The sequence below is a fragment of the Euleptes europaea genome, chromosome 8 (genome assembly GCF_029931775.1).
Source record: "Euleptes europaea isolate rEulEur1 chromosome 8, rEulEur1.hap1, whole genome shotgun sequence".
NCBI lineage: Eukaryota > Metazoa > Chordata > Lepidosauria > Squamata > Sphaerodactylidae > Euleptes > Euleptes europaea.
The window spans coordinates 74,327,890-74,354,220 of NC_079319.1; the positions used below are offsets into that span (position 1 = coordinate 74,327,890).

The 26,331-nt window shown below is 46.1% G+C and overlaps 1 protein-coding gene across 1 annotated transcript in view; it reads left to right on the top strand.

Annotated features, from left to right (window-relative positions):
* FARS2 (phenylalanyl-tRNA synthetase 2, mitochondrial) overlaps positions 1–26,331 on the top strand; it is a 209,364-nt gene that overhangs the window by 11,733 nt on the left and 171,300 nt on the right. The window contains exon 3 of the mRNA XM_056854966.1: positions 23,041–23,200. Coding sequence (XP_056710944.1) covers positions 23,041–23,200 — 160 coding nt within the window. The remainder of the gene's footprint in view (positions 1–23,040; positions 23,201–26,331) is intronic.

The window sequence follows — 26,331 nt, forward strand, 5'->3', positions numbered from 1 at the left end:
TTTAAAAGGTGTCTAGCCCTTGGTGTTGCACAGGTACAAAGGGAAAGGCAAATGGGCAATTCCCCTTTATATCTCTACAACAAGAAGGCTAAAGACTTACTTTTTAAAAATGAAAGCTGGAAATATCAAAGAAGCTAGCAGGATTTGACGAGATCACTATAACAGTAAAGCAGTTATATAGCAGTTACCAATTTAACACCCTCCCCCCAAATAGCCCTCAAAAACCACACTGGGAAAAAGGTGACTGTGAGGGTCGGAGGAAAGGAAAATGGCACGTATCTATGTGGGATGAAGTACTAATTCCTTTGCAAACTGCCTGAAAAAGGGTTTGGACTGTGCTGTTCCCCTCCTCCCATGGAGAAAAACAGGTTTGAGAGAGAACGATTGGAGCATGATTAAACCACACCGTTTTGTGGATTCAAAAAGGAAAACCCCCGCTGTTTGGTAACCAAATTGGACATAAACCAGTGTATAGAATACAATACAAATCTTAGTTGAATCAGTGTTGTGTGCTAGGCTCAGTATCCTTTGCAGTAGGAGCACCTTCCTCAAGAACTTCAAAAACTGTTAAATACATGTTCATCGATCATTGGTAGAGCCTTTGTGTTCTCACTTTATAGATAAAAACATTATTACACCAGAAGTGGCTTTCGTTGCTAGTTGGGTGAAGTTTTTATAGGTCAGGCTTAATTGTATATTGGGATAGAAATCTCTTGGGTATTTTTTCCATTCTCTTTAAGTCTGCAAAAGGAGCAGTAGATTTGTGTGAATGTGGAAAGTAAGCCTCTCTCAATTAATGGTATTTTGTTGAGTTCACTTTGCTCTGTTTTTTTACTTGGTGGATTATAAAGTCATTGTATGAGCAGGAAAGTGCTCATTCTCTTCTCAGAAGGCTGAGGGACTTCATTGCAATCCTTATGGAGCCTGCTATGGCCAGGGTTGATATGCATCCCTCCCCTAGAATTTTCCATGGTATTGCCCCCCACCCCCCCACCCCCCCACCCCCCAATGCCAGATTTCCTGTTTTATACTTCAGTGCTGCAAATTGATCATCTGTTAATGCCCTGCTCTTCCAGTCTTCTGTGAGAGAGCTATTATTGTTGATTTCTTGGAACGGGGCTTTTTCAGCTGTGTCCCCCTGATTGTGAAACTTTCTGCTCCAGGACCCCCCTCCCTTTAGTTTCTGGAAACTGGTTAAGACTTATTTGTTCTGGGAAGCTTTTAATTGTTTTATTCCTTGAACTATTTTGTTTTAATGAGTTCTGTAGTTTTTATTGACACTTGCAAACTGTTGGGTTTTTTTGGGGGGGAGGGTGCTGTTTTAGTTTTTTATATTAGCTATTTTTATGTCTGTTTCTGTTGGTCTTAGTTTAATTGTTTTAATATTTCTTATCTTGTTTGATGTTGCTGCTCTATGCGGGATAGAAATATTTAAAAATACGCAGCCTTTGCAGCCATTAAAATTACTATGTTTTTAGTAATCCTATGGGATGCTTGATTCCAACCAGACAAAACATCTTCAATACTCCAGAATGTCATGGATGAGAGCAGGACAAAACCTTTCATCTTAGGAAGGACTGACATTTATGGAGATAGACCAGTATGTCTAGTGACAGTGAGCCTAGGAAACCCTCATTTTTCCTTGACCTCTATTTTTCCATATCCTGGAGGGAAGATAAGAAATCCCACTGATGTGCAAGCACATGACTATTGGCTGCTGTGTTCTGGCGGGCCTCTGCAGCCAGAACCCAGACTGTCTAGGACCTTCTACACATGTTGGGGGAGTGAATTAAAAAGAAGTTGGTCTTTCTGTGTCTGTGGGGCAGCATTCCCTGTGAGTAGGATTGGCAACCTCCAGGTACTAGCTGGAGATCTCTTGCTATTACAGCTGATCTCCAGCCGACAGAGATCAGTTCACCTGGAGAAAATGGCCGCTTTGGCAATTGGACTCTATGGCATTGAAGTCCCTCCCCTCCCCAAACCCTGCCCTCCTCAGGCTCCACCCCAAAAACCTCCCACCATTGGTGAAGAGGGACCTGGTAACCCTACCTGTGAGTGACAGCCAGATAGTATCCTCTTTATGCAGACACCTATTTGCATCTTTTAGTTGGGAGGGAATAGCAGATGCCAGTTGCTGTGGTTCCCAAGTTTGGTTAAACAGAGGCCTGGCAGACACTGGGGTGGGAATGTTAACACAGAGTCATAGAATTAATTTCATGTGGCCAACTAGACCTGGAGTTGTATCAAGCAAAACATGCCCAATAGCAAGTTTAATTTGATATGGAGTTTCCTATGAGCTTGCGAGCTCTCCAGAGTTTTTGGCCCCAATCAGCAACAGATATGTGTTAGCGCCAGCAGAATACCTTTCATTCCTGGAAACAAACAAACAAAGAAGAGCTTTTTCGGTAGCTAGAAGTTCTGCCCTACCTTTGGTGATTCTAGAACGTAGATTCAAGAGATTACCAAGATCTGAATGGGGGTGTCCCTGTAAGTTGGGTGAAGTGGGGTCTATTGTGCACGTTTTCTTCAGGTGCTCTTTCTATGAGCAAGTACGATGTAAGCTAATTTCCCCTCTCCTTAATCTAACAAAGGAAAGCTCTGAGGAAGGGAGGTTGAGGAATCTCCTTTGGGAAGGGTCAGCTCACATGATGAAACAAGTAGCTAAATTCTGTGCCGCAATATACAAGATCCGTCAGACAAAGCGGGGGCATGGCAATCTAACCTAAAATGGAAAATGTTGTATTAATTTAAGATTTTTAGCTAATAGTAATTTGTTTAGTTTATCTAAGAATTATATATCCCATAGTTTTAGATATTGTATCTTTTTTAACTCCATCTTGTAATTGATATGAATATTTTAATGGCTTTGCCGTATTACTAATAAATCTGAATCTGACATGGACTTTCCAAAGTAAGAAAAGTTGATTAAAATCCATGGGGTATGCCCAGGCCATTGGTTGTATATGAAATGGTTGTATATAAAATGGTTGTACATAAAATGTAGAATCAGAGCCATTTATTTTAGACTTCCCAAGTAATGTGGAGAATTTTAATATGTGCTCTGAATATTAATTTGCTTGCCATTTAAGACCAGGCCATTCAAATTATTTTAATCTTTAAAGCCACATTTCTCCTTAGCATTCACTTATAGTACTGTTATAATTAATACTATGTAAGGGAGAACTTTCTCAACATTGTGCAGCATGGGAAGTGTTAGATATACCATTGACCTGGCTGCCGCGATGAGCTGCTGCTGCCTTGCGACGATGTGTCCATATAAAACTGTTATATTCTTCAGCATTGCTTATGATCTGGTTAGTTTCTTTCAGGACAATTAATCTATTTTTACCTCGCTTTGAGAGAGCAGAGCCTATATCTCGGTTTTGGCTGGATTCTGTGAAAGCACTGTCCTAATATTTTATATCTGGAAAGTGTCTGCGGCATCTGTCATTTTTGGTTTGTTACCGTTTTTTATCGAGAAATGATTTTTCTCAAGAGAATGACTGAGATGTTATTGCCGAATGCTAACATCTGATATATTCTGCAGCAGTTTTGTTAAGCCAGGCAAATGTTTGATGGGAGGAGGATTACGTAACTTTCCTTCCATAACCATTATCTTGTTTTATTTGTGGCATTTGAAATGGGATTGGAGATCATACATAATATTTAACTGGCAGCAGACTTAATTGCGAATATATACACACATTATTTTGGGGGGAAATTCTGCAGGTTCTTTTTTTTTTTTATTAGGGTTGCCAACTGCATGTTTGGGAATACTTGAAGATATGACGGTAGAGCCTGAGAGAGAGGACTTTAGGGAGGGGAGGGATCTTGGTAGGGTATAATGCTATGCAATCCACCTCCCAAAATAGCCATTTTCTCCAGGAGAAGTGGAATAAATGTTTTAAATAGATAAGTGATTTGTGCAGTCGAGATAAGTTGTAATTCCAGGAGATTGCCAGCCCCCCACCTTGAGGTTGGCAAGCCTGTTTTTTAATCATCCGATGAGAATTTCTTAGAAATGTATTTGTTTAATTAGCGTCATGGTTTCCCCTATCCTGAAGAGTTGCAGCGTGTTACAGCTTTTGAATGCAGAGTATGGTCCCTTTGGGAAAAATATAAAGAGGCTATAAAACGAATCAGAAGAGGAGTGTACTGTGACTGGCATCCAAGTGCTGTGTACCAAGCTATTTTGTACCCACTGGAGCCTCTGAATGCTGGTGGTGGGGGGGAGCAAACAGCAGGAGAAGAGCTGTCGAATTCATGTTCTGCTTGTATTCTTCCCAGAAGCCTTAGGATGATCATCATAGATAACAAACGGTGAGTATTTTCTGCTCTCTAGTGTCTCAGGTCTTTCATGTCACCTAACTATCTGATCCTTTGAACTGGAGATGCTGAAAATTGAACCTGGGACCTTTTGTGTGAAAAGTGGATGGTCAATCACTGAACCATGGCCCTTCCCTATATCCTGCCTGAAGAAATCCTGTATATTCGAGATAACATCATCATCATCATCCACTTATATGACCAAGGATCAGCCAATATCTGAGAAACAAATGAACTGCCTTTTGAAAACCTGTGGTTGGAGCAGGAAATCATGCAAGGCCTGGTGACCACACTGCTTGAGCACAACAGAATTTGTTGGATTCAGGCAAATGTGTATGTGATGTCTTAGTGTGCAAAGGCCTTTGCAACCTAGGGGCTCCCATTTGTTATATAATGCCCGGACAGTTAAAGAATTCGATACGTCATTCATGTGCCCAGTCCCTGCAGAATGCATTAGAGGTGGTCTTCAGTTCAAGTTCATGCTACTCCCTCCCACACACACATATTGATCAGAGGTAGTATTGCCATATTGTCTTGAGCTTCTGCTGTATGTACGCTGAGCTAATGTGGTGTAGTGGTGAGAATGATGGACTTGAGCTGGGGAGGTCTGAGTTTGGATTCCCTCTTGAGCCATGGAACTGTTGTGAAGGGAAAAGGGGGGACAACCCCACCCATGTCAGCCACACCGAGTAGCTTGAAAGCAAATGTGATATGATGCAGTGTAAATATGAAGACTGGACTAATGTCTGGTTTCCCACTTGGAGCTCAGGGATACCATGAGAGAAATAGTACTTGTCTTCTTACAGGGGATTTTCCTTCTCTCTTGGTTGTACAATAGAATGCTGAACTAGGCATGGAAGGTGGTGCTGCTACTTCTTTATGGTCTCTGTGCAAGAAAACCAGTGAGATCATTTCCCTGATTTAGAACATCCTAAAATTAAGCTTGAAATAGTTTTGGCTTATGTTTCCACTTGCTTTAGGGAGAGGACGTCAGCGCAGTCATTCTCAGGTCTTTTTTGACTGCTGCAACAGCTTAGCTGTTGGGATCATTCCCTTCAATTTGTCAGCTTTCACCCCTCCCACCCTCTTTCTTTATTTTCCTTTTCTCCGTCTTTCTTTCTTTCTTTCTTTCTTTCTTTCTTTCTTGCTTGCTTGCTTGCTTGCTTGCTTGCTTGCTTGCTTGCTTGCTTGCTTGCCTGCCTGCCTGCCTGCCTGCCTGCCTGCCTGCCTGCCTATTACCCTCCCCTGGGCTTGACTGTATATGGTGCATTGGTCTTCATTTTAAAAGTGTGAAGGCAAAACTGTCCAACTTGGCCAACCATGATTGTTGCCTTTTCTCTACTTGGGTGAGGACCACAGCATAGAATCCTGCACATACAGCTAGCACTTCACTAAGCCGTCTCACCCCAATGTTCAGTTCAGTTTAAAGCTGCATTGTGGAAGTGTGCTTTTTTGGCATTGGATTTGATGGCCTAGTTACCAACTTATCTACTGTATATACTCGTGTATAAGCCGAGTTTTTCAGCCCAAAAAAAGGGCTCCTGGGCCACACGGGGCCCCCCGCCGCCGCCTTCGCCGGGCCTGGAGCGGCCTGCGGGGCCTCCTGGGCCGCAGGGGGGGCCCTCCGCCTTCGCCGGGCCTGGAGCAACCTAGGAGCGGCCTGCGGGGCCTCCTGGCCCGCGGGGGGGGGGGGCGCCGGCGGCGGGCCTGGAGCGGCCTGCAGGGACTCCTGGGCCGGGGGGGGGCGCCGCCTTCGCCGGGCCTGGATCTAAGGTAAGCCTGCTTTGGGGGGAGGGGTTATAAGCCGACCCTCGGCTTATACGCGGGTGCCTAATTTTTTCCCATTTGGGGGGAGAAATTAGGCACCTTCGCTTTTACGCGGGTCGGCTTATACACAGGTATATATGGTATGTATCCCTCCAACTATACTTCCTATTCCCCCTTGCATCCTTTACTTGGATCTCTTACAAGTTACAACGTGTCCCTTTGAACCACTGGTGACATGCAACCTTTGCTTGGTACTCCTGAAGGGTGCTTTTCTAGTTCCAATAACTTGAGCAAGATGGTTCAGCAAGCTACGTGCGCATCACTCTGACCCAGTGTATCTTTCCCTCTTCAAAGATGTTGTTTTTAGCCCAGATATTATGTTCCTCCTTAAAGTGTACTTGATGTTTATTTCACCTAAACTGAGACTTCATCTTACCTTCCTTCTTCTGGAACTTATTCTCAGATGGTAGGTATGTCCTACATTGTTTAGATGTACACAGACATCTTCTTACATTGACAGGATTGTCTCTTTTTAGAAAAGATCCTAATTTGTGTGTGTTCTGTGGTAGACACACCAAGGGTCACTGTGTCACGTTACAGATATCTGGCCACTGGATCACATAATTCATTAGATTCGATTATGCTATGATCTGGCACATCAGCTGCTCTTTGCCACACTTCAAGCCCTCTCTTCTAGGCCAGTTGCACTGTCTACAGTTTTCCTCACAGGAACCCCTCTCCTAGAGCTATGTAGGGCAGCGATTTGGTCTCAGCCATCTACCTATGTGAAGCACTGTGCCCTAGATGTTTGGGCCAGAACACACAGTGCTTTTGGAAGGGCTGTACTCAGCCCTTTGTTCTCTGGATGATAGCTGTCACCCACTCCCAGATTGGTCAGCTTGCTAGACTCCCATTTGTGTGCCTCCACAGAGACCATGAAGAGCAGGTTGCTTGCCTGTAGCTGATGTTCTTTCAGTGTTAATTTGTGCCAACAAAGAGCACACCCTGTTTATCTGTAACAGGTATATGTTCTTGGCCTGCTGTATTGTTTTATGGGAGAGCAGCATGGCTTCACACAACTGTGCTTGCATATTGATGCCCTGTATCTCACCGTGAGCGTAGCCTGCCACCCAAGTGATTTCAAGAATGTTCTGAATGAGGCTTTGAGCAGGAGCAGAGTCCTATTAATACTGCATCTATGATTAATCAGGTAGCCTTAGTTACAGGCAACTAAACTATCTGTTTTGTTGTTAACACCTGGGATAACAGGCCAATCACCTACCATTGTAGGTGGTGGTATGATGTTCTTTTGAGACATATTCTCACAAGTCTCTGGGTTATACCCTCCGATCTCTCATATTCATACTGCTTCAGTTGCCAGTGTACTTTAAATGATGATGGTTCATTGCGCAAGGTTGCCCCAGTAGTGCTGCTATGTTGACGTGAAGGAGGTAGCCGCAGGGATTCAAATGGGCATCAAGGGCGGAAAATGCCATCATTGTCCCCACACAGCTCTACATTGGACTATGTAGTGATTATTGAACTAGCCCAGTCATTACCCTCTTTTGTACTTATGTCACGGACTGCTCTAGTTTAGCATGGGAAGATGAGTCCTCATCGGAGGAGGAGGAGGAAGAAGACAACCTGTCCCCAAACCCTGCCTTTGATAGACCCTCCCTTGAGTCTGGTGTCTCAGGGCCTCCCCCAAGGGTCCCTGAGTTAGCGCTAGTGGCTTTCTCTGAGCCAGCAGGGCCCTCCATTCAGGAGGTTCCAGCATGGACCCACCCACTGCCAGACCCACCATGGTCTCCTGAAGGACCCCAGGAGCAGAGAGGGCAAAGGGCAAAGGTTGAGGCTTTGACCAGGTGCAGGAGCACATGCATAGTAGCTCGAGGCCTCCCCTCTGCTGAGGGAATAAGTCACTGCAGGATCTGGCCCCCACTACCCCTCATGAATAAAGGAGCTAACTCAGCTTGTGAAGAGGAGTTTAACATGGGACCATCCTCACCCATAGGCAAGCACCCTATATAAGGCTATAGAGCCAGTAGGGGATCAATGTGTCTGCAGTCTTGCTGACGGCCTCGCCTGGTGCCTGACCTGCTTGAGATCAAATTGTGGAACCTTTTTACCTGACCCTTGGACTGCTTTTGGATCCTGTCTTTGGAACACGGGCGTTGACCCTGGACTGAGATTTTGGGCTGCCTTCTGACCTTGCATTTGGATTGTGTTATCTGACTCTGGACTTTGGACTGTGACCTGAGAACCCCTGCCGTGAGACCTTGTGGTTGCTCGGACTTGCCTCCCACCTGGTAGCCAGGACAACTTGATCTTAGAGCACTGGAACTGTATGTCCTCTTTTTACCTGGAAACAATCCAGGATTTCAAGGTAAAAGGAGAGTCGGGGCATCTTGAATTTGTAAATGTGCCTGCGGAATGGTTTCTGTTCACCTTGAGTGAGCATTTCAGACAAGGAAGGGATGATCTAATCAATCACTGTTCTTCTCTGTAAAAGACAGCTTCTTGAATGCTTCTGTTGTATTAAATTTGTCATGCAGCATGGGTTTTGGCTAAAAAAAAAATGCCCCAGTGTAGTCCGCAGCTTATTTTGGGGAATATTGGGCATTTTTTTTCTTCCTGAATTATCTGTAATTTGTCCTGTAAGGGATTACAATGACCATAGTCTAGAGTTCCTGCACAAGAGAAGGTCTAAAAAGGATTAAAAATATTGTCGAAGGCTTTCACGGTCAGAGTTCATCGGTTCTTGTAGGTTATCCGGGCTGTGTGACCATGGTCTTGGTATTTTCTTTCCTGACGTTTCGCCAGCATCTTCGGAGGAGTAACACTGAAGGACAATGTCTCTCAGTGTCAAGTGTGTAGGAAGAGTAATATATAGTCAGAAGGGGGTTGGGTTTGAGCTGAGTCATTGTCCTGCAAAGTATCAAAGGTAATGTGCTAATCATTGTCCTGTAAGTATCAAGATAATGTGCTAATGAGGGTGTGGTATGTTAATGTGGAACCATTGTATCCTGAAGTGATCTGTTAACATGTGGAATCCAAAGCTAAACCGCATGGCTATTGTGGACTGTACTTTGTTAGACTGGAGGTTTTCAGGACAGGAAGCCAAGCCTTATTCATTCTTAAACTCTTCTTTTCTGTTAAAGTTGTGCTGATGTTTATGAATTTAAATGTTTATGAATCCTCTAAAAAGGATTATTTTTTTTGAGTGAATGGCATCTAGAAAGTGTGTGATGCTACATTTTGCTTACTGAATTATTTCATTTTACCTGAAAGAGAATGTGTAGTCTACGATTATATATTTCTGTATCAAAATAGAAGGAAAGAGTCATCACAGACTGTATATTCCATACACAGGAAGGATATGCCCAACCCTGTACAATATGCTCATCCCTCAGAAATCAATATGCTACCTCCTCCAGGACATCTGTCTTTGCACTTAAGATTCATATCTTAGAGCATGGGGAACTCCAGTACAAACATACTCATAACACACTCTGGATCTCTTTTCTTCTAAACCTGTGTAACCTGTGTGTCACTTTGTTATGCAAATATGATTGTGACATAATGGGAATAAAAGGAAAAGGTAAAAGGTGAAAATGTGACAGTATATTGAAAAGGAGTGTGAGAAATATAACTCCAGAAAGCTCTCCCCCCACTCAGTAAATCTGTGATAAATAAGTTTATTAATGTTGGGTTAAAAAAATTCTAACACCTCAAGGTGAGTGTTGTAAACATGCACAAACTGCTTGTCATTCGTGAAGGGCACAATAAATGTGCAGGTGTGTGTATTAGGTAATAAAATCTAAACAATTTGAGAGAGATTGTTGGGTTGACATGAGTATCAGCCACATTGAACTTCTGGTCGATTCAATGTTTCCCTCACAACTAGCGGGAGAAGTCAATGTAAATGTGGTGGTTAGGGGTGTTCTTCTAGGACCAAGAAGAAGACCTGGGTTCTAATTCCCATTCAGCCATGAAATTAACTGGGTGACATGGGCGAGTCACACTCTCTCAGCATAACCTACCTCACACAGGTAGGATGATAAAATGGTGGTAGGGAGAACAACGTATGTCATGCCAAGCTCTTTCAAGGAAGGGCCGATAAAAATGTAATAGCAACAGCAAATGGGGCAGAATGAGTATGTGACTACAGGAAACTATAGCCCTGTACACGCTTGACCATGTAGATGGAGAAGGGTGTGGCGTTGTGCACGTGTTACCTACTTCCAGCCCCTATGGTTTTTGGTGGATATTTATGTAAAGTACACGTACAGCTCTGCATGATAGGAGCGCCTTCTGTTGCAAAGTTCCTGATCTCACACAGATAAAGATATTTTGCTTGCATTTGCATCAAACCGGCTCAAGCCCTTGAACCTCCCCAAAGCCACCCTCCCTACCAGGTTCTGGGTGTGTGTGTAAGAAACATCTCTACAAACAATTTTGGATGGAGGATCCCAGGAAGGCAGCATATGCTTTCTCTGCTGCCACCCATCTGGGATCCTATGTCAATCTGAAGTGGGCTGCAAAAGCAGTTCATCTGAATGGCTTCTATGCAGTCCCACATTGGGGACTGCGCAGGCGCAGGCCAGCCACGGAAAAGAATTGTCAGCTTCCAGCAAATTCCAAAAGAGTGCTCCCCCTCCCCTCGGGTATGCAATCTCCCCGCCCCGAGTCACATGACCCAAGGAGGAGGGAGCACTCTTCCCTCCAGTTCTCTTTCTGCCGCCACGGAGAGAGAACGTGCTTAGCTTCGTTCCAGCAATGGTTATGGAGTCTAAGAAGATTGCTCCATTCAAGAAGTGCTCCTCTTGTGGGGCAAAGGTTGCTAAATCTGATCCCCACAAGGAGTGCTTGCTCTGTTTGGGAGAAGGCCATGTTTCCTCTTCGTGCAAGAGCTGTGGGAAACTCACGGCCAAAGCTCTGAGGGAACGCTCGTCTCGCCTTATCTCCCACCTTTACAAGGTGTCCCTTCGTCCTCAGGAGGATTCCTCCGACCGTCCTACCGGTAAGGTGTCCTCCTCCGATGGGGCCCCTGTCGCCAAATCTACGGGTTCTGCTTCAGAAAAGCCGTCCTCGGTGGTCCTTCGACCGGCGAGGTTTATAGCCCCGAGCTCCCAAGATGGCCGCGGCTCGTCAAAGTGTGTTTCCCGCTCGAGGTCTCCCAGGCGTCGTCCACCCTCTCGGCCTCCAAAGTCCCCGTCGGATCCTTCAAGGCGGGGTCGGCGCCGTTCAGCTTCGAAGTCGCCAAAGTCTTCTCGGTGCCGTCTATCGTTGACGCCTTCGCGGCTCCATCCCCAGCTCGCTGTGGCATCGCGCTCTGCTGAGCCCATCATTACTGTAGAGGATTCTCCTCCTCATCCCCTGGCAACCCCCTCGGCTCCAGACCCGAGCAGGGCCCAGGAGGTATCGGCGGAATTTAAGGAGCACCTCCTTCATCTTTATAAGGATGTGCCACAAGTATCCCTCGACGGAGGCTCTGCCCCGGAGCAGCAAGAGTCCCATGTTGGTGCCACTCAACTATGCCCAGAGAGGGAGGTTCGGGAACCGCCGACCCCTTCTGGCCGGAGTCGTTCCAGGAGCCGGGACCGTTCAGGTCACCGCAGTGGATCGGGCAGTCGGAGTCGTTCCCGTCGGAGCCATTCCCGTTGGAGTCGCTCCCGTTGGAGTCGCTCCCGTCGGAGCCGTTCCCATCGGGGCCGTTCCCGTCGGAGTCGTTCCCGTCGGAGCCGTTCCCACCGGAGTCGTTCCTGTCGGAGTCGTTCCCGTCGGAGTCGCTCGGTGCGTCGGAGCCGTTCTCCCCGTCGGAGCCGCTCTCCACGTCGGAGTCGCTCGACTCGTCGAAGCCGTTCCACTCGTCGGAGCCGCTCTCAGCGTCGGAGTCGTTCGACTCGTCGGAGTCGTTCGACTCGTCGGAGTCGTTCGACTCGTCGGAGTCGTTCGACTCGTCGGAGTCGTTCTCCGGGTCGGAGCCGCTCTCCAGGTCGGAGCCGTTCTCCCTGTCGGAGCCGCTCTCCTCATCGGAGCCGTTCTCCTCGTCGTTCCTGCTCTCAGGGGAACCGTTCTAATCGTCGGGGCCGTTTCAACCGTCGGGGCCGTTCTGGTCGGAGTCGTTCCACCCGTCGGAGCCGTTCGGGTCGTTGGGATCTCTCGAACAGGGCTAGTTGCCGCAGTTCGAGCCGGAGTCGATCCGGACACCAAAGTCGCCATGCTCACCGAGACCGGTCTGTTGATCGGAGTGGGACTGGCCGTCGGAGTCGCTCCGGTCATCGAGGTCGTTCTCCCCGGACTGATGACCCTGAACGTTTTGCCCGGTCACATCGTCACCGGTACATAACGCCTTCGTTCGATTCGAGGTCGCCATTACTGCATCGTGGTCGCTCTCAGTCGCGACCTAGTTCATCCTCAAGACGACATTTGTCGGGGTCCCCTGTCTCCCTTATGGCCGATTATGATTCGGTTTATGACCCTGATTATGATCCCTCGCTTTCACGCGATTATGATGATGACGACACCCGTACGTCCCTGCCCTCGCCTGATGATTCAGTTGGGGATCCCAAACCCTTATCCCCTGCGGGGGATGTCCGCCTATATGCGGAGCAATTGATAAGAATGGCGAAGGCCCTTAAAATCGACGTAAAGAATAAGACGAACACCAAGTCCCTTGGTATTACTCGTCAGACCTCTGATAACAGGAGGCGTTATTTCGGCCGTTCGGCTGGTCAATCTTCCCGCCCATTTAGGTTCCAGGCCCCTCCTCAGCACCCCCCCTTCCGTCCATCTTTTCCTCGTCCACAACAGGACAGGAAATTCTCCAATAAGAATAAATCACGCAGGGGTCAGAGGGGATCCCCTGGTTCCTTCCCCAGGGCAAAACAAGCATGACTAAATGTACATGTTGATTTTTGTGACCGGTTGTCACTTTTTTATTCCCAGTGGTCGTTTATCACTACCGATGTTTGGGTTCTTAAAATAATAAAATATGGTTATTTCATCGAATTTGATTCTCTTCCTCCTTTTAGGCCGGTTGCCCATGCTGTCTCTCGTGACCCTGAGCCCCTTTCTGCGGAAGTCAAGGCCTTACTGGCTAAGGGCGCAATCTCCGAAGTGCTCCCTCCAGACCAGAATCATGGCTTCTACTCCCGTTTTTTCTTAGTGGACAAGAAAGGCGGTGGAAAGCGCCCTATCCTGGACCTACAGGATTTAAACCTGTTTGTCAAGACTAGGAAGTTTCGTATGCTTACCCTACATGAGGTGCTCCCCTTCCTTGATGCGCACATGTGGTTCGCAGTATTGGACCTTCGTGACGCGTATTTTCATATTGCGATTCATGAGGAGTGCCGCTGTTATTTACGTTTCTGGTGCAATAACAGGTGCTACCAGTATAATGTCTTGCCATTTGGCTTGTCCACTGTCCCTAGGACTTTCACTAAGTGCCTCGCCATAGTGGTCGCGCACCTTGCACTTCAAGGATGCGTTATATTTCCTTACCTTGATGACTGGTTGGTGGTGGCCCATTCAGAATCTGAATTATCCTCACGCATGGATTCGATCCTTGCAACACTTCATAATCTAGGACTCCTAGTCAATTTTGAGAAGTCTCACCTAACCCCTGCACGGGCTCAGAAGTTTATTGGGGCACGTTTGGATGCCTCTTTGGCCCGGGCTTTTCTTCCTCCACCTAGAGCTCATGCCATCAGAAAACTGATTAACAGTTTTGTCCGCAATAGGTTCCAGTCAGCACATCGAATACAAAAGTTGTTGGGCCTTATGGCCTCCACCACGGCGGTGGTGGAGTTTGCTAGGCTTAGGATGCGACCACTGCAAAACTGGTTTGTTAGAGCCTTTACCATTAATGTGGACTCGCAATTTAAGCGTTTGTCCATCCCCAGATACGTCTTATCCTCTCTACGATGGTGGACGTTGGATGTCAATGTCCTGTCAGGGGTTCCCTTCCGTAGACAATCTCCGGACAGGTTTCTATTCACTGACGCCTCCCTGGTGGGTTGGGGGGCTCACTGCGACCATCTTACAGTACAAGGGAGATGGTCTCCTTCGGAGTCTTTATTGCATATTAATTTGCTTGAGCTTCGTGCCATCCGTCTCGCTCTGTCTTCGTTTGCAGGGTACCTGATGGGTCGGCGCGTTCAAATCGCCACAGACAGCTCCACCGCCCTGTTTTATCTAAATAAGCAGGGCGGCACAAGGTCCGTTTCGCTCTGCAAAGAAGCCAGCAACATCTGGGAATGGGCCATACATCACGACACCTCCCTCTTAGCAATTCACATTGCGGGCAAGAGCAACACACTAGCCGATGCCCTGAGCCGCTGTCCAGACCTGTCTCACGAGCTCACACTGAACACTACATGCCTACAACATGTTTTTCATCACTGGGGTCGTCCTCTAATAGACCTTTTTGCCACACAATCCAATGCGGTATGCCCCAGATTTTACTCCAGGGCGGGGGTCAGCCCAGGCTCTCTGGGAGACGCCTTCCAAATTCCCTGGAAGGGGACCCTGTTTTATCTGTTTCCCCCGTTCCCTCTACTTCAGAGGGTCATTGCCAAGGTGATCCAGGACAACACAGATGCCATCCTTGTCACTCCCTACTGGCCCAGGAGATCATGGTTCGCAGTGCTCAAGTCACTTGCACACGGACAGTGTCTACTTCTCCCGAGAGACCCCTCCCACCACCCTCCCAATCTGCAACTAGTGGCTTGGAGGGTCCTACCCCGAACCTATGGTCTGACAGAGTAGCCCAGGTGCTTCTCCATTCGCTCAAAGCTTCCACACGTCGTTCTTACGACAATAAGTGGAGGCGCTTCTCTGACTGGTCATCTGATAAGGGCATCTCTCCTGTTACCTGCCCCTTGTCTGGTATTTTTGACTATTTACTGTTCCTTAAGGATGAGGGCTTATCCAATTCATCTGTTAAGGTTCATTTGGCCGCTATATCGGCTTTTCACCCAGAGGTTGACTCCTTCTCGGTTTTCTCTCACCCCCTCCAAAAAGTTTTTGAAGGGTCTAAATAATTTATTTCCACCCGCTGCCTTGCCAGTTCCCCAGTGGAGCCTGTCTCTAGTGCTCACTCGTCTCATGACTTCCCCCTTTGAACCCCTGGCCACCTGTAATTTGACCTTGCTTTCCTTTAAGACCGCGTTTCTGGTCGCAATTACCTCAGCTAGGAGGGTGAGCGACTTGTCGGCTCTTTCCCATTCCCCTCCATACACTGTCTTCCACTCTAATAGGGTGGTCCTTAGAACTAAGTTATCATTCCTGCCCAAGGTAGTGTCTGCATTTCACCTTTCACAGGACATCGTCCTACCTGTTTTTTCCCCTAACCCGTCTTCAGACGCTGACAAAGCCCTTCATTCGCTCGACGTAAGGAGGGCTCTCCTGTTCTATATTAACTGTACCCAATCCTTTAGGGCTGTGGACAACTTATTTGTCTGTTTTGGGGGAAAACACAAAGGTCAGCGGGCATCTCCTCAAACCATCTCTAGATGGATTACATGTACTATTAAATTGGCTTATGACCTTGCTCACCAGGATTGCCCTCCCATGATCAAGGCTCATTCTACCAGGGCGTATGCGGCTTCTATCGCCTTCTCGTCAAGAGTAGATATCCGGGACATCTGCAAAGCTGCCACTTGGTCCACTCCATCGACATTAATGAAACACTACGCTGTGGATGTGGATTCAGCAAAGGATGCAGCTGTGGGACGTGCAGTGTTGCAGTCCTTATTCCGGTGATGTCCCACACCCACCGTCCTGGTAAGCGAGCTCGCTACTCTCCCAATGTGGGACTGCATAGAAGCCATTCAGATGAAAAACAGAGTTTCACTTACTGTAACTGTTGTTCATCTGATGGATCTTCTATGCAGTAACACATTCCCTCCCTCCTTCCCCGCTGTGGGACCTTTCCGCTTGTATGGTGGTTGGTTCCGTGGCGGCAGGTTGGAGAACTGGAGGGAAGAGTGCTCCCTCCTCCTTGGGTCATGTGACTCGGGGCGGGGAGATTGCATACCCGAGGGGAGGGGGAGCACTCTTTTGGAATTTGCTGGAAGCTGACAATTCTTTTCCGTGGCTGGCCTGCGCCTGCGCAGTCCCCAATGTGGGACTGCATAGAAGATCCATCAGATGAACAACAGTTACAGTAAGTGAAACTCTGTTTTTCCTCTGCGCCCTTCCCGTGCTGAATCTCTTGAGGCACGAAAAGAGGTACACACCTTCTCTGCTGCCACCTTTCTGGGATTCTCCATCCAAGGTGGGCTGGAGAACTGTTTCTTCTGCATCCTGCCATGGAAGGATTCCAAGTGGACACCAGTGGCATGAGAGAGAGTGAGCATGCGCTGTCTTGGCAAGGTCTGCAGTACCATGTAGAGGAAGAACCACTGCAGCAGCAGCATTGATCCAGGCACACCAAAGCTCTTGTCTCCTCGAGCATCAGTGTCCACTTCTCATTTGGTTTCCCAAGCAACCAGCCCTGAGTTGCCTGTTCGTAGGCTCTCTTTGGATGTTCACGCAAACACATGCATGTGGTTCTCTTTTCTGTATGTTCAGTATTATCTTCCAGGGAGTATGATTAGGAATGGTAGCTGATTAAAATCAGTAGGGGTACGCACTGGAAAAAATATCATTTAAATTTAGTATAATTTAAGAAAGGGAAGACGTATCAGTTTTAAGAATTCTTGGCAATGTTGTTGTATTGGGAAGATTCGTCAGGTTCCATTTCTGTTTTCATTAAATTGGTTGGATATCTACCCATGGTTTTCCTTGCGGCGAAAATGGCCGATATTCCTGAGTGGATTCCCCTCCCCCACCAAATGGTATCAGAATATCGGGGGACCTAGCCCACTACCTCTTCTAAAGACTCCCCACATTTCAAGGGAATCTGACAACAGGATCTAGTTTTACAACTCCTTGAATAAGGTGCCCCCAGCCATCCTCTTCATAAAGGCATGAAAATGACTGCTGGTTATCTGGTGTCCCGCGAGTAAAAGTGGTGCTTCCAGAGTGTCTGTATTGAGGGGCCCACCTACTCTGCCAGCTGGTTGCAGAGAAATAAGCATTCTTAATGGAGGCAAACTCATGTCACGTTGCGGTTAGTTCATTGAAAGTGGGGAAAGCGGACCATGTGCTCTTTCTCTGCAGATTATCCTAAGAAAAGGAAAGGGAGCCTACTGTCTAAATCTAAGCAATGAAAAATGTGACATTACACAAAATCACTTATCTACAAAAAGATGTAAAAACAGCCTGGAAAGGGACAACCAGAAAAGACAACAAACCAAGCAAAATAAAAATAACACAATAAAAAAACACAAGAAACTCCTCAGAAACACAGAAAATGAAAAGGAGAAGATCAGAACAAACCAGAGATTAATCCACAAGGAATGACGCAAAGAGCGCCTCTCCCAAACTACCCACCCCAATGACCACGTCACCCTCTCCACTGCCTCCTTCCCTGGGAAAAAGGGATGGGGGAAAGGCTAGCTAGTAGTAATAAATTCATAATCAAAATGAGTCAAACCAGTCTATTGAGAAAACAGTCCAGCGCAGTCCAGCCAGTTTCTTTCCAGCCAAGCAAGGCATCTCTCCCAGGGCATGAGGAGCCGCACAGCATTCATGTGGTGCAAAATGGCTAATGTAAGCAATGGCTGTTGTTTAAAATTTCCCTCCCCTCCAAGAAAGACTGTGATTGGCCAAGGAAGTTCTCCTGAATGGGCCCTGGTCTAAGATTGGCTGGGAGAAGTGATGTTTCCTGGGGAATGGGAAGCAGGCAGGCAGGCTCCGTTAAATTTCTGATTATTCATTCACAACGGTAACAGATCTCATTCTCAGAGTCATTCTGGAAGTCTTTGACTGCCTCGGATATAGCCTCCCCAATCTGATGCCGGGTAAGTCAGACAAACTTTCAGGTTGGCAATATCCAACCGCACACACCTAAAAATTGGTGGCCTTTCGTTCAAAGTAGATGAACTAGCCGATATGGGAAGGGTCAATGACTAGTATTTGGGATTGGGGGGTGGGGGGTGATGGAAGAAGAAGAAGTCACATATCTCTTATTTTCGTGGACTTTCATATGCTGAAGGTATTTGGCAGAATGCCATCCATGTTTCCAATCTGGAAGGCATGTCTGCTTTAAACGTTCTGAAAAAGAAGTCATGCGTTAATTTACTGCATGCTCTCCAGCAGAGGGAGCTAGTGCAAACCTAAAGAGCATGTATCTCTGAGAAGGGATTTAATTGGCAGAAAATGAAAACATATTGACAACAGCTTGAAACATATGTTTTAGAGGATACCAACCTTGTTGTAACCTTTTCGGAAATTTATCTGAAGGGATGTAGGAGAATCCTTCTGATAACTCAGCTTCCTATTGCTGACTGTATTCAGAGTGAGATTATTCAGAAGAAAGTACCATTAGCATTTCAGAGTGCACCCTAGTACTACTTAATAAAAATATATAAGATGACAAGTGACTTATGTATTGGTTTAAACCTCAAGTAGTTGTTTCGATTACTGTAATACATGAAGAGGTATAATTACATCTAGATCCAGAAAGATTTCTGTTATTTAAAATTATGTTGCACTATACGTGTACCACAAGGAAACAGCTGTTTTGTTTTGTTTTTTGCTTTACCACTGTCCCCAGCTCATGCTGTTAGCCAGAGCCTTTTTGTAACCCCACCCATTCATCTACAGGACTGTAACTTTAACATAGTACAAGCAGGGACCTGCAAGGAACTTGTGGGGGTAGCCATCCCATTACCCCCCACCATTACCTTGCCCCACTACTGTTTTCCATTTCACCCATGCTGTCTTTCCTTTTATCTCTTCCCCCTGCTATTGTCAGTCTTTTTCTTGTGCTCCTCCTCTTCCCCCATCCATCTGCCTGCCTCCATTGCCTTCCAGAGTTCACGGGGTGGGAGGGATGGCTCCTCGCCTGCTTGCCTCCCCAGCCTCCTCCCCACAAGCATCTATGGCTCTCTGGAGGGCTGCTGCCCTCCCAGGCTTTCCTTCCTCCTGCACCTGGAAGGCTGCTGCCTTGCAGCTGCTTTAGCTCCCTCCACAGCTGGCGTGTGCTCTCCCTATCCCACCTGTACTGCTTCTGTCACCACCTCCCCACCTCCCTGGAACTCTCCTGGACCCTGCCTCTCTGTCCGTGGAGGCTGTTGCAGCAACCTCAGCTTCGTCGGGGCTATTTCAGTGGTGGACTCTGATCTGGAGAACCGGATGTGATTCCCCACTACTCCACATGAAGCCAGCTGGGTGACCTTGGGCAAGTCACACTCTTTCAGCCGCACCTACCTCACAGGGTGTCTGTTGTGGGGAGGGGAAGGGAAGGTGATTGTAAGCCGGTTTGAGTCTCCCTTAAGTGGTAGAGTAAGTCGGCATATAAAAACCAGCTCTTCTTCTTGTTCTCTTCCTGGCCCGCACTTCCTCCATGGGCTTTCGGGCCAGTTTCTTTTGATGATGGGCTATGAGAAACAAAGGAGCACCTTAAAATTAGAGAGGTAGAAGTTGAAAGAGAACACAATCTGAATAAGATCTCGGATCCTCTTTTCAGTAAGGACCTACTCAGCAGGAACGTTATAATGCCACATCTGTTCAACGTCACAAACCCTGAGTTCCTTTATGCTTCTACGATACAATGCCCTACATTCTATGTTCTTAGATGGGAAATATAACAAATTCCCACTGGAAGCATGTAAATGCATTTGCAAACAAGATGCACTTGAAACCTCGGAACATGTGATGCAAACTGTGCGATCATCTACATACAAGATCACTGATTCCATTACTTTTAGATTGTCCTAGAGTTCTGAAGAAACAATGACCTAAGCTTTTATTATCGAACACAATAGATAATTTAACTAATAGAGTTGTCAGATTTGCTTGGCTAGCAATTAAAATAAGGCAGAGCCGGACGAAATCTATATAGAAGCCAAGGACGCATGGGATCTTTATTGTCCGGAACCTTTTAGACTAGTTTTATGTCAATTATAGGAATATTTATGACTGGATTATTTTTGTAATGTTTTGTCATTTTGAGTATTGTGATTTTGGTCATATTTTGTCTACGTGCTCTACTATTGATCAACCAATTCTGCAATCCTGTTTTATTTGATGGTCTATGACTGTGTAATAATAAATTGAATTGAACCTGGAACCTGGACACTTCCTCCATTGCCAGCTGCCTCTCAGCTGGTCTGGGGCTGCCTTTTGATGGTCCAGGCAGCGGGAGCCCTGCTCTTCTGCTGGTGCCCCAATGTTCCTTGTGGCCTGGGCGTTTTTTCCTCCAGCCAGGTTGTCATGAGCTCCCTAGCTCTGCCCGGGCCCCAGGGGGTTGCTTGGATGGCCACAGTGATGGTGGGGATGGTGGCAGCAGCAACAACATTGGTTCCTCCCACCCCACAGGACTGCCTCTGAAGAGTTAGCAATGGCAGGCCTGTGGGTGGCGATGACAACACCAGCAACAATGAGCATTCCTCCTCCTCCCCCTGCCCGCAGCACCACCGCTTGAGAAAAGAAGAAGAGTTGGGTTTTATATGCTGACTTTCTCTACCACTTAAGGGAGAATCAAACCGGCTTACAATCACCTCCCCTTTCCCTCTCCGCAAGAGGCACCTTGTGAGGCTGAGAGAGCTCTAAGAGAGCTGTGACTGGCCCAAGGTCACCCAGCAGGCTTCAGGTGCCCCCTTAAAAAGAGAGTGAATGTGGTATAGTAGTTAGTGTCTGACTGGGATCTGGGAGACCTGGGCTCAGATCCCCACTCTGCCATGAAGCTCACCCGCTCTAAGCTTAACCTCCCTCACAGGATTGTTGTGATGATAAAATGGAGGACAGGGGAACAATGTATACTACCCTGAGTTCCTTGGAGGAATGGTAAGATTAAAAACAAAACATTAAGTAAATTAAATAGATGACATCTCAGTTAAGTAATCAATGTCTGTGTCTGTGAATTAGATTTAAAAAATACAGGAATATCGACTTAACGCCAGCAATATGTACTGTATAGTGTGTAGTATAGTATATTTCTTAAATATGGGATATGTTTGCCCTTTTCCAAATACCATTTCTGTTATGTAAGTGGATGGATTCCAACAATGTAAGCAAGCTCAGCTTTCTGTGTTTGGTGGCTTGTGGACTCAAAGAGCCAGTGATTGCACCGAAAGCTGATGTGGCTTGCTGTCGAAAATAATTTGTGTTGTTTTCCTTCCCAAACTAAAAGTCCCCATTGTAAACAGCATAGGGTACTCCATTATTAACACATCGGCTTGAGTATCTGCTCATTGACTGACAGCATAGGAGCCAGGGTGTGATCTTACAGGTTTTATTGTGTCAAAGAGTGATTGTGATGGCAGGAAGGGCCGTTGTTGATGCACAGGTTCTGCATTAGTGTCACTGCTAATCCATCAGTTTGTAGGCTGCAAGTATTTTATTAAAAAATGTTTGAATTAAGGTGAAGTGGGTTTAAAAGAATGGAGTTAGTTTAAGGTGAATTTAGAATAATTGCAAACACAATGTTCATTTTTTTAAGAAATGGAAAATGGAATATAAAACGTGTTCAAAATATTGTCAAAGGCTTTCACGGTCAGAGTTCATTGGTTCTTGTAGGTTATCCTACAAGAATCCTATTCATTGGTTCTTGTAGGTTATCAGCTCAAACCCAATCCCTTTCTGACTATAAATTACTCTTCCTACACACTTGACACTGAGAGACGTTGTCCTTCAGTGTTACTCCTCTGAAGATGCCTGCCACAGCTGCTGGCGAAACGTCAGGAAAGAAAATACCAAGACCACGGTCACGCAGCCCGAATAACCTACAAGAACCAAAAAACATGTGTTGTTTAAATAATTGTATTAGAACTGTGATTGAGAGCAGGCCTAGAGGTCAGAATACTTTAGGAGATTCAACACAGATAAGTGCTAAAACCAAACATACTTTATCAACTAGAGACTCACAATACTCTAAGGAAAAATAGATCAATGATGACTTTCATCCCCATAAAAATATTTAGTAGCTTATGTTTGTGGGATTTTAGGTATATTCCTTTAAAGGCCATAGCTGCTCGGAGCCTGGCCTTGGCTGGGAAAGAGAGCAGGGTATAAATCTAATAAAATAAATAAATTAGTAATGTTCACAGATATCCTGCCAACAGCTGCTGTTTTATGTTGCCAAATCCAGAACTTGCCTCCTTTACAACTCACCCCCCCCCCAGGCCTTCATTCTCTTACTGAATCTGTAATGGTCATCTTTACAAAATAGACACCCCTTGTTGATAAAGAGGTGAGGTTGGTTGTCCCAGGTTCAAATCAGTGCTTGGCCATGTAACTCACTGATTGCCCTCAAACAAATGTCTCAACAGAGCCTTCCTTGCAAGATGGTGGTTAGGAGAAACGCAATTTGCATAGCACTTTAGACACTGAAAAGTAATGTAGCAATCCTTCATTAAAATATTACAGTAATATTTTCCAGATTTTCTCCATATCTCTTGCAGGCTAGGTATGCCCATTTCTAAGGTGGCATTGTTTATGATGCAAATATTGTATTGCTTTTCCATACTACCATCCCTTTATTAAGCATGAAATGTTGAAAAGTTAGACATAAAGCATTTATAGTAGCCAGTAATTACCTGGTATTTGCTATTGCTTTGACAAACAAATGCATGAGAACTGGAGAACCGTAGTGAAGAATGTCAACAATGACAACTAGAGTCTCCTGTTTAAACCTGACCATAGGCATAAACTTTCTTTGGTTGATTTAGACAAGCTCATTTTTCTGATACTTGGATGATAATATTTAGAACAAAAAAGCTGATCTAAGGCTGCCGTAAGGATAACTAATAGAAAGTGTATGAGCTTCTTTGAATACTCCAAAAGTGTTATACAGATGCTAAGTGTTGTTGCTTTTGATTTCTTTTTGCTCAGCTGTTCAGCAATATCAGTGGCGGAGAAAGTTTTTCCTTGTTTGAAAAAGGTCTTCGCACCCCACACAAGCAAGAGGCTCACACCATGGAAGCAGTGAAGCTTGTGGAGCACAGTTTGAAACAAGCACTGACAAAACTCGTGACTCATCTCTTCGGTGACGGTAAGTGCCTGGCAGCCCAACCCTTCAGTCCGGCGTAATGAAGACGCAATCCTCTGCACTCCCAGCAGTATAGCAGAAAGCGCTGTAACAGCAGTAGAAACGAGCTAACCCAGCAGCTCTGACAACAACTCCCACCACATCTGAGAACTCCGCTGCCACCCACCAGTCATGCTAGTGCTCAATAGAGGATGGCCAAACCTTTACCCTTTCTTTGATTCTAAGCTTCCACAGGGTAAAGAATGCTAGATGAGACTAATATTCTTCCAGTACTTCAAGGCTGTTTTAAAATTTATTTTCTAGCAAGAACTCGGTTCTTACTCTTTTTTACACACACTCCACAAGGATACTCACAGGAAGAGCCACAAGGATCTCTGCTAACACAGGCTTCCCATTAGTGTAGTAGGCTAGAGGGCACAAATCTGCGGCTCGAAGCTCTGGGGCAGGGGAACAGGAGCAAAAGTCAGAATAGGTCTGAGACGGTCGGTCTTTTGTTGTGGTGATCTGTATTATTAAGCACGATAAGAGTCAGTGTAGCTGAGTGCTTAGTGCGTTGGACTAGAATCGGGGAGATCCAGGTCTCAATATTCACTCTGCCATGGAAGATTGCTCATTGACCTGGTGGGCCAGTTACACACTCTCAACCTAACCTACCTGACAGGGTTGTTGAGAGGAGAAGAAGAAAAATAGTTGGTTTTTATATGCTGATTTTCTCTACCACTTAAGGGAGACTCAAACTGGCTTACTATCACCTTCCCTTCCCCTCCCCACAACAGACACCCTGTGAGGTAGGTGCTGAGAGAGCTCTAAGAGAGCTGTGACTAGCCCAAGGTCATCCAGCTGGCTTTGTGTGTAGGAGTGGGGAAACAAATCCAGTTCACCAGATTAGCCTCCGCCGCTCATGTGTAGGAGTGGGGAATCGAACCCGGTCCTCCAGATCAGACTCCACCGCTCCAAATCACCACTCTTAACCACTACACCACGCTGGCTTGTGGAGAATCAAACCAGCTTACAATCACCTTCCCTTCCCCTCCCCACAACAGACACCCTGTGAGGTAGATGGGAGAGTGTGACTAGCCCAAGGTCACCCAGCCAGCTTCATGTGTAGGAGTGGGGAAACCAACTTGGTTCACCAGATTAGCCTCTGCCGCTTATGTGGAGGAGCGGGGACTCAAACCCAGCTCTCCAGGTCAGACTCCACCACTCCAAACCACCGTTCTTGACCACTACACCACGCTGGAGGGGAGAACAGTATTCTAAGCTGCTTTGGGTCCCCAGTGGGGAGAAAGGTGAGGTATAAATGGAGTGAATTAAATAAATAAATTTATGTTAGGCGTTATTTATTTAGATACCTGTGTCCCCTTTTCTCCCTGTGGGGACCCGAAGTGCTTTATGATATCATTCCCTTGTCCTCTCAACCCTGTGTGGAGAGAGTGACTGACACGCTGCCTGGGCAGAGTGGGAATTCCAGCTGGAATCTCTTTGACGCTGTAATCCCCACACCTTGCTGACTTTCACTATATTGAGATAATGCAATGCTTATTTGGGCACAGCACAAATTGGAATTACAGGTAATTGCTGTAATCTTCAATGGCTTTTGGAATGGATTAGGCTGATTCGTGCTGAATAAGCCTGTCACCAAGATTATTAGCCATAATATCTAAAGTAAACGAAGTCCCCATGTCGAGAGGCACTGTACCGCCAAGTACCAGACACTGGGGCCCAGCAGTAGAGGATGGCCAAACCTTTACCTTTTCTCTGATTCTAAGCTTCTTCAGGGTAAAGAATGCTGGATTAGACAAATACTCTCTCAGTCCTTCAAGGCTATTTTAAAATTTATTTTCTAGCTGTAACTGTTGCCTTCAGAGATGAAACAATTATCTATCACGGAACTACTGGCTAGCATTAGAATTCGTGCAAGATGTTGGCAAGTTTCAGAGCTGTTGAAGGGGAGTATTTTTAGCAGAAAATCTAACAGATAACATTGCAATTAAAACTCCTACACAAACATTGTTTTTTAACAAGCCTTTTTTTTCTGTTGAGAATTTTCCTGTGTAGTGTTCTTGAATGCCTCTTTTGTACGGTCAGCTTCATTTGCCATGCTGCCTTGCTCTTGGTCTTTGATACATGACATTGATACATGACATTTTATGAACTCTGACTGTGTCTTGAGGGTAACGTTGGGTTGTGGATGGAATAGATTGATAACAAATATCCACCACTACTTTTTATGTTTGTAAATATTTCAGGAAAGGGGATGCTAAATTTATTGGAAAGGGCTGGTGAAGATCTTCCAGATACGTTGAACCTTGATTTATCATTTTCAATGCTATGTCACATATGAGAAATCTCTTGTAGAGAAATCCGGTCACTCTCTGACATGGGGCCTGTAAGCAGCATCTTGAAAAGATCTTCCAACACTAGAGTGACCACTACAGAGTGCCCCTGTCTGGCTGCTGTATTTTGACCAAGTTGGAATTCCAACTGTTTATTTAGTGTACAACCGCACATTACAATAATCAATCCTGAACGTAACCATAGAATGGATAGCTGTGGTCAAATCACTTTCCCCCAGAAGGGGGCGCAGCTGACACACCAGCCAAACCTGGTGGAAGGCATATTCATGCAATGGATGCCATTCAACATCCATTTACTAAGCTAGGTCTAGAAGCACCCTTAAATGCCACCACATCCTAGACCAGCTGAATACCATCTCCATGGTCTGATGGGACACCTACAAGATGCTTGTCTAAGAATTCCTAGTTCCACCTAGATTAGATTAAAAGTAAGAAGAAGAAGAGTTGGTTTTTATATGCCAACTTTCTCTACCACTTAAGGAAGAATCTAACCAGCTTGCAATCACCTTCCCTTTCCCTGCCCACAACAGACACCCTGTGAGGTAGGTGGGGCTGAGAGAACTCTAAGAGAGCTGTGACTAGCCCAAGGTCACCCAGCTGGCTTCATGTGTAGGAGTGGGGAAACCAACCCAGTTCACCAGATTAGCCTCCACCGCTCATGTGGAGGAGTGGGGAACCAAACCCCGTTCTCCAGATCCGCCACTCCAAATCACCATTCATAACCACTACACCACCCTGGCGAAGCATTGTTGAGTGTCATCCACGTACTTCACCTCA